Source organism: Acanthisitta chloris, unplaced genomic scaffold (assembly GCF_000695815.1).
Source record: "Acanthisitta chloris isolate BGI_N310 unplaced genomic scaffold, ASM69581v1 scaffold24735, whole genome shotgun sequence".
Taxonomy (NCBI): domain Eukaryota; kingdom Metazoa; phylum Chordata; class Aves; order Passeriformes; family Acanthisittidae; genus Acanthisitta; species Acanthisitta chloris.
Genome location: NW_008673599.1, coordinates 2,795 through 11,663, shown reverse-complemented (window position 1 = coordinate 11,663; position 8,869 = coordinate 2,795). Strand labels below are relative to the sequence as shown.

The following is an 8,869-nucleotide window of genomic DNA, read 5'->3' as shown; positions in this document are numbered from 1 at the left end:
CCAGCCACAAAAACAGCCATTTCCTCTTGGTGGGGAGCTGGGGGGGCCTTTTCCTCACCGCAGTGGCTGTTCCCATCCCAGCACTCGCCACTCGGATCTTCGCAGAGCGACACGGCACAGCAACCTCCTTGAGATACTCCAGACTTGCAGAGCTCCTGTGGGATGACCATTCCCCTCTGGCTCTGCTTGGTTTGAGAGGATGAGCTCTGTCTCTGTTGGCAGGACACTCTGAAGTTTGCACCCAAACCCAAGCGTTCGGAGCAGCGCCGGTTGGCTCGGAGAACGCGGTGCTCGGCAGGCTACGGAGAGCATCCCCCACCGTGCCCAGCCCCAGCTCAGGCTCTCCTGCCCCAAGCCTGGATTCTGTCTGGATTCACCCCATCCAACACGGAATGGACCTCCCTGTCGTCCAGTTCACCACGGGACTGGCATTACTTATCAAAGTGCAAGAAGGTGGATAAGCCAACACTGGGAAGGACCTAGAAAAGCTTCTTCGTCTTCTTATTTTATGGAATTCTCCTACCTACCTCACAAAATTCTACTTTCCTTGACCAGAAACCCCTCTGGAGTTGACTTCGAGAATGAACGGTGATGTCCTCTAGCCCCTGGTAACACCCCAGCGCAGCAGCCTCTTCCCAGCCCAGTTTCAATGTGCTGCAGCTGACTGGGACCTCGTGTCGTCTGCAACTAGAGACTGGCAGCGAGCTGACAGTCAGATATGACTGTCCAGAAACTGGTAGCCACAGCTGTGTTGGTAGCCCTGGTCTCACTCATCCTCAACAACGCGGCTGCCTTCACCCCCAACTGGGTGTACCAGACGCTGGAGGACGGGCGCAAGCGCAGCGTGGGGCTCTGGAGGCTGTGCTGGCTGCCAGAGAGGAGCAGAGTGGGTGCAGGCACCAGTGCCAGGCATGGGCACGGGGAGGAGCAGGAGTGTGAAGCCCTGGGCTGGGGTTCGGAGTCTGCTGGCTTCCAGGAGTCACGCAGCACTGTCAAACGTAAGTGCAGTCTCTTGTCTTGGGGTTGATAGGGTGTACCTGGTCCTTGGGAGATTTATGGCCTGAAATCATTGTTAACTGAGTCTAAACATCTCTTTGTGTTCATACCCAGATGAATTCACTTGGTAAAATACGAATCGTTATGTCCAGCAGTGATGAACTGAACTCCTTCTCCTCTTCCCTCAAAACCAGCAATCTGCATAGTGCTATCTAGTTTATACAGCCTAGGGATTGAGCTGCTTTGTAAAAATCATCTGTAAAGTGTAAGACTCTGAGAAGGGCTCACTTCTCCCTCCTGGGCCCTTGCCAGAACATATCCCTTCCTGCTTAATACAACTCCAACCACAGTTGCTCTGAATACCACGAAAGTTTAAAAAAAACCCAAAAACCAGAGAAAGTATTCCAATGCCACGCTGAGTTATTTCTCCCTTCTGTTTGCTTTTGTTGGAAATGTCAGGAGCAGAAAAGACAGAAACAGTTTGGGTAAAAACATGTAAAATTGAGACAAGCTTTAACATGTGCAACTATTCTTGGTGAAAAAACATAGTTAATATAGGACTTGGGGACCACAAAAATCATTAAGCCCAGTGTGTTTCTCATTTTGCAAATTCACAGGCTTGTGGGATCTGAAGAATGCATAGAGCTTACACTGAGCTAGGGAAAAATTATTGGATAACATGAGAATCACAGAGCTGAATAATCAATAATAAACCTTATGTATCATGTTATGTGCAACCCTGTTCTCAGTGAGAAACCAGAGCAGAGCTGTGCTGCAGACACCAGCATTTCCCTGAGATTTCCAGGGTGCTCATAAGCAGCTCTGGCACCTCAGAGGGATGGTTAGCAGCTTCAGTAACATATGTGATTTCAAACAGATGTTTTTTCTCATGGTTTGCAATGTGGAGAAAGGGCAAAATGCTGTGCTCCTCCTCAGAGTATCTTAGATCCCTCTGGAGAGAAACCAGAGAAATATGAGAGGAATTCCTTTCAAAAAAATGCTTTCGTATGGACCTATTCCAGATTGTATCTTCCAAAAAAATTATGCAGGAACATTTTTTTGCACATTTGCTAATACTGAAGCTGCGTAAATTGCAAACAAAATTCCTCAACTGCTCTAAAAGCCTTGACCCTTTTGATCTTTTTCAACTGAAAAAAACTTTTATAACAATAAATGGTTCTAAAAAGGGATTAGACTGTGGGAAAAGTTCCTTGATGTGTCTGCAGTTTATCCCTGGAATCACTACCCCAGTTAGTACTGATGAGCTGTGTTCTAACTTGAACAACATGCAAACCATTCATGAATTGCAGAAGTACATGTTCTGCACTCACCACTGGAATGACCTCCTGTATAGTGAATTTGGCTTCTGCCGCATTTTTAGCACACAGACTTGTCTTTCTTGCTGTGCGTGAGACAGGAGGTGGGTGGTGCCTAAAGATCAGAGGGATTGGTTTCACTGCAGCCTGGGCAGCAGGTTCTGATGTCAAACAGAAGGATAATGTGATAGCAAAATTTAAATAGAAGGAAACTGTGAGAGAAAATTCCGAACAGGAGGAAAATTTGATAGAAATATTTAAAATATACAAGGAATAATTATAGCATGATCCAAGTGCCCGGAGGGTTCTCTGACAACCACTCTTAAAACTTCCAGTTTAAAGGGGGGAAGGAGGAGTTGCAAACCCAGAGACTTCATTCAGAATCACAGAATAGAATCATAGAACCATCAAGGTTGGAGGAGACCTCTAAGATCGAGTCCAACCATTAACCTGTCACTGCTGTAACCCCTAAACCAGATCCTCCAGTGTCAGATCCAGATGCCTCTTAAACACTACCAGGGATGGTGACTCTACCACCTCCCTGGGCAATATTCCAGGGTCTGAACACCCTAACAGGGAAAAAATTCTTCCTGACATCTACTTTGCCTCTCCCCTGTCTCAGCTCATGGCCATTCCCTCTAGTCCTCTCCCTGCAGCCATAGCAGGAGAGAAATCCCCCACCTCTATCCAACCCCTGTCAGGGAGTTGTATGTTTGCACAGGAATAAAGCATCCATTCCCTGTTTAACCTGGAAGCAAATAGTAAGCAAAAGGCCAATTCTGAATCTTGATCAAGCATTTGAAGGAAGATCTCCCCTCTGCAGCTGTGTCACAAGCTCAGTAGGAAAAAAAATAATCTGTGGCACTAGTTTGTAAAACAACTACGTTTCCATAGATGTACACATGGTCAGTGTGTGCCTGATCTGGCATCCAAGTATGCATCATCCTAAAGAATTTCTCTAGTAAGAAATCACACCTTATTTCACTAGTATCTATGGCAATCCTCACCTGTCAGCTGAGATAAACCACAGACATGCATGTGTGTACATGTATATACACAGAAAAAAATAACTTTCTGAAGGAAGAAACTCCTTCCTTGATACTAAGAGTTACCATGTAGGATCATAGAATCATAGAATTTAAGGGTTGGAATGGACCTTACAGATTATCCAGTCTCAACCCCTGCCCTGGGCAGTGACACCACCTCCTAGTGATCAGGTTGCTCAAGGCCTCATCTACTTTTTTTTTTGGATGCCATTTGTAGAACAACAGCTAGAAAATCTGTTCTGGAATTGCAGTGCAAAAAAGGCCACAATCTGGCTCATATAAGAAAAGTATTTATACACATACATACATACTTGGAGGGCAAGTTATTCATCTCACAGTTCAACAGAAAAACTGGAAACCCTTTAGGAATTTGCTTTTCCATATACTGATGCCTCCTGTACAAGCAGTATGTAAATAACAGCCAACTACAGGCACTACTACAAATTCCACACCAAACACCTCTCCCAGCCAAATCCCACTGACAGCACACCACTGTGCATTACTGCAGCATAACAAATCACTGAAGCAAGAGGAAAACTTAGGTGTTTTGGTTTCAAACCCTGTGATGTAAACACTGCACCAAGGATGCCACAGTGCCAGTAAGGGACCACTGGTATAAAGACCAAGTGACAGAAAGGACAGGGGGAGATTACAGATGCTGTGGCACTGTGAGAAAAAAAAAAAATTAGAATCCCAGAATGGTTTGGGTTGGAAGGAACCTTAAAGACCATCTCATTTCCACCTCTGCCATGGGCAGGGACACCTTCCACCAGACCAGACTGCACCAAGCCCCATCCAACCTGGCTGTGAACAGTTCCAGGGATGGGGCAGCCCCAACCTCTGCTCATGCCTCATCACCCTCACTGAGAGGAATTCCTTCCTAGAAATGGCAAAAAATAAAAAAGGAAATCTAGGGACAGGAGTAAATGATATTTAAAATATATGAAAATGAAGCATCACAATGTGAACTATTTCTGCAAGACAAAACACAAGAAATGTGGGCATCTGATCTTAGTGGAAAGCACCTCTGTCCTTCCAACCTCACTGCTCCTGGAAGGGGAGATCCCAGGCCCTTCCATTAGTCTTTATCTGCTTCTCTCTTTCTCTCCCTTTTGCTGTGCAAAACCATCCCGTTCAGCCTGCTGAAAAGTTTCTGTGAGACAGCAAGAGAATACCCAGGCTGGGGTGGAAGTTTAGGGCATGGGGATGGGATGGGGTTTTTGGTGGATATCTTTCCATTGGATTAAGCAGTGGTATCAGAGTCCAACAAGTGCTGCTGCTATCCTGAGCTGAGCAATGCAGATGTGAGAAGGTTGCTCCTTTTTAGTGGTAGTAAACTCTCAGATCTGAAACCTTTGCTTATGCTGAGAGTCAGCCCAGCTGTGAGGACATCAATCTAAGTGTTTCTAACAAGGACAAACCACTGGAGAATACAAACTTAACTCAGATTGTACAGCCACTCTTCAAAACTTTCTAAGGAAACCTGGTTAGGTAGCCTAGCTCTCCTGTCACCTGAGTGTGGGCAAAGACATTTGCCAAAGGTTATAGAGATGCAGTTTCAGAGCTGTTACAAAATTTGGGAAGATTATGCTCTTCTCTGCATCTCTTAATGCCTTGACAATAAAAGCCCACAGGTAGCAGAACAACCACAGTAAGAGCTTGGGTAAGACATGAATAGTCAGTACTCAGCCTTGTGCCTGTGCTGTGTGAGCAAACACAGCACACCCAGCACCACCCAGGGACATAGCAGTACCTCCAGGAGTGAGAACACACAGCCACAGCACCAGTGATGCCCTCTCAGAGCCAACCCTGCCCAAAGCCACCTACATCCTGGCCCAGCACCAGGCCAGGAATACTGCACGAACACACCAGATTACTTGGAATCAGCTCAGATATTTTTAACCACACTGCAGGGTACAAATATGCCCTTAAGTTCTGCCATGCTCCAAGGCTATCTCTGGGCAGACAAAGGGAGCTGATTCATTCATCAGCCAAGGTCACAGTTTGTCCTTTTTTGTCTAAAGAACATTAGGAACAATGTGGAAATGCAGGAATAGGGAGGGGTTTCAAAGACATAAAACCTCGATGGGTTCTTCAGGGCTGCAGGAGACACAAGGAAAATCCCAACAGGGGGAAGTGTGTGTCTACTGCAGATGCCAGAGCAAGAAAACTCATGGGAACTGCAGTTCTGATGAGGAGAGGAACCCATGCCAGGGAGAGGCACAGCAATGGGAGCAGCTACATGACTGCCACAGGGGCCCTACATAAAAACCTGTCCAGCCTGCACAGATCACTGACAGACCCAGAAAGGAGGCACATCTGTCTGGAGAAGACAGAACTACCATCAGATTCAAGAAAACCCAAAACCTCACTATACACATGGTGTATATATTGCCTGTTAGAGTGCTCAGGCACAGGGCTGAGGCAGCACAGCCAGGCAGCAGCTCAGGGCTTGTGATTTCCCCTCCTAACATCTGCAATATGAGCAACATTTAAATAAATGAAACCACTAATTCAGTGGCAGGGACCAATGGAGGTGAATTCCAATGGAGGGGTCTGGCTCTTCAATTAGAGTGAATTTTAACATGGGGTTACTATGCCGTGTATTAATTTTGAATAAGTGCAAAACCTTTTGGGATTCAGGACAGTAAAGTGAACCTAATGCATGTTTTGATACAGTACCTTCACATGCATTGCACAGAAACATTGTCAGAGCAGTCAATGTTTGCTTACTCGCACCACCAAGACTGTGAATTCAGTTAAAGCATCATGAGTGAAAATGGCTCTGGAGCTTTTGGGAGTTTCAGATTAATGCATTTATCACCTGCTGAGGTTTTGAAACAGGCAAGCCACTATCTGTAGACAACTCACATCTCATCAGAAACATTTGACAGCCTTGTCTGCTAGAACTGATTGCTGTAGAGAAGGTTCTCAGTGTTGGGTTTGCGATCACTTAACCGTAAGCACTTGTTCCTGTTGAAAATAGCTGAAGGAGCCACATCTTCACTCCAAAAATAACCACTGAAGCTGGTATAGAAAACACCCAACCAAGCATACTCTTCATCCCTCCCCAAACAAGACCTGTCTGCCTTTCAACCTAAATATTCCAATGTGAAGTTTCACACTTGGATGAGCTGAGTCCTAAAGTTCCAAAACACCTAAAGGGGTGGAAGATTCCACCAGTTTGTCACATCAGAACATTATTTTAACAGTGCCAAACCAGACTGGTTTCTCCCCCTCCCCTCTCTTTTTTTAAAAGTATTATTTTTAACTGAAAAGGCATAAATTGACCACTGCAGAAAGCAATGCATATTCATAGAATCATAGAATCAACCAGGTTGGAAAACACCTCCAAGACCATCAAGTCCAACCCTACCATGGCACTTAGTGCCACATCCAGTCTCAGCTTGAAAACCTCCAGGGATGGTGAATGCACAATCATGGAGCACCAGGATGGACTGAGGACTCCTTGCAGCTGCAAGCTGTATGGCTGCTTACAGGGATTTAAAACAAGTGAGGAAGAGACTTTCCTTCTCAGGACAAAGTCCTGTCCTTACAGTAAAACACACAAACAACATCATCAGGTGGAGAGGGTACAAAGCAAAGAAGAAACAAGTAGATTCAGATCTGTTACACTTAGAAGAAACAAGTAGATTCAGATCTGTTTCACTTAGGAGATTAGTAACTATTCAGACCATCAAGACATCTGCATCATAGAGGCAGTGCTTTAATTAAACCTTCCCATGGACTCAATGACACAGAGGTGCACTGAGATACTGCCAACATTTGGCTTCGTTTGCTTCACAAGTACCTTTAAAGGGTTTCAATATATTTCCTAATTCACACTCAGAGTTTAACAACATAAATGCCACAAGTGTACATCAACAGAAGAAACTGAATGTCAAAGAGTTCATGAATAGAGCACTGGTTTGGAAGGCATAGCATGAACCAGCATTACACTGGTTCTATTTATTGTCCTTATTATCTCTTAATTGCTCTAAGTGCTGAGCTCCTATGTCTATGCCGTAAGATGAAGCACAGTTGTACTTTGCATTTTCATAGTGCTCTTGAGCTCCAAGGCACAGCTCCAGCTGATTTCCACAGCAGCTGCAGAGACCGCTCGGCACATCTGATCTTTGCCGACAATGCTGACATCCAAAACAAAACAAACACATGATTTGTTGCCAAGAGCTTGACTAAAGTGCTTTTTTTTAGCATTCTAAAGAAGGGTTCCTTCTAAAATTATTCATGAATACAGAACTCAGTTCTCTAGGCTGGAACTCAGCTTTATGAGCAGCAAGACTGTGAGAGTCATAGAGTCTTAGAATCAACCAGGTTGGAAAAGACCTCCAAGATCATCAAGTCCAACCCTACTGTGGTTACTAGGCCACATCCAGTCTGTCCTTAAACCCCTGCAAGGACACTGACCCCACCACCTCCCTGGGCAGCACATTCCAGGGTCTAATCACCCTTTCTGCAAAGAAATTCTTCTTAATGTCCAACCTAACCCTCCCCTGGCAGAGCTTGAGTCTGTGCCCTCTTGTCCTGCTGCTGGTTGCCTGGGAGAAGAGACCAACCCCCACCTGACTCCAACCTCCTGTCAGGGAGTTGCAGAGGGTGATAAGGTCTCCCCTGAGCCTCCTCTTCTCCAGGCTGAACAGCCCCAGCTCCCTCAGCCTCTCCTCATGGCACTTGTGCTCGAGTTCCTTCACCAGCCTCGTTGCTCTTCTCAGTCAGCAAGAGAGTAGCCTTGCTCTTGCCTTTTACCCATTTAGGTTCAAGTGTACTATTCTGGCTTTTCCCAAGGTTTGGATGTTTGGCTTTGCATTTTTGAAGTCCCTATAATGGGGATTTAAAAAATTACTCCAAAAAGCTGAAAAAGTAAATGCATCCCTGATCTCAGGGTAACACCTCAGCAAAATGTCACGTTCCAGAGGAAAACTGAGTGCTTAGTTAGAATCACTTGATTCTATTAGAGAAAACCTAATTACTTCTCTAGTTAGATTAAATTTTATCAGCAGAATATGATCTCAGCCTGCAGACACTCAGCCCAAGAAGATGAAGTCTAGCACAGTTACAAGCAACTCAATAACAGGTTCTAACAAAAATAACTGAAGCAACTTAAGTGTAAGGAGAATTATCAGTTCCATCTGTAATCAGTTCAAAATCTCTACTTCCAACACCATTTATCCTCCCTTCCAGAATAGTCATGTATGAACATCAGGAATTTGTGAGGGCAATTGGTACATCTCAGCATGTCTCCTCAATAATTCACCCAGTAAGTAATCCATAAATAAACCCAAGAACCATAAAAAGGAAACAGCACCAATAGAATACTTAAAAAAATTCCTCAGGAGATTTAAAGTATGGATAGATATAATCAGTTTTGCACCAGCCTAAGGTGGCACCATCCTTGAGCTGAGCAGGACATATTCTGCCTGGCTACTTACAGGGCTGAAGTACTCAAATACAACACAAAGTGTCCCACAGTGATAACAACCCACTGATCCC

General features: G+C 44.9%; 1 protein-coding gene across 1 annotated transcript in view; it reads left to right on the top strand.

The window, feature by feature from the left end:
- Nucleotides 1–718: 718 nt before the first annotated feature.
- TMEM204 (transmembrane protein 204) overlaps nucleotides 719–8,869 on the top strand; it is a gene marked incomplete at its 3' end in the record, with an annotated part of 10,409 nt that continues 2,258 nt past the window's right edge. Inside the window, exon 1 of the mRNA XM_009075024.1 lies at nucleotides 719–998. Within this exon, the coding sequence (XP_009073272.1) occupies nucleotides 719–998 (280 nt within the window). The remainder of the gene's footprint in view (nucleotides 999–8,869) is intronic.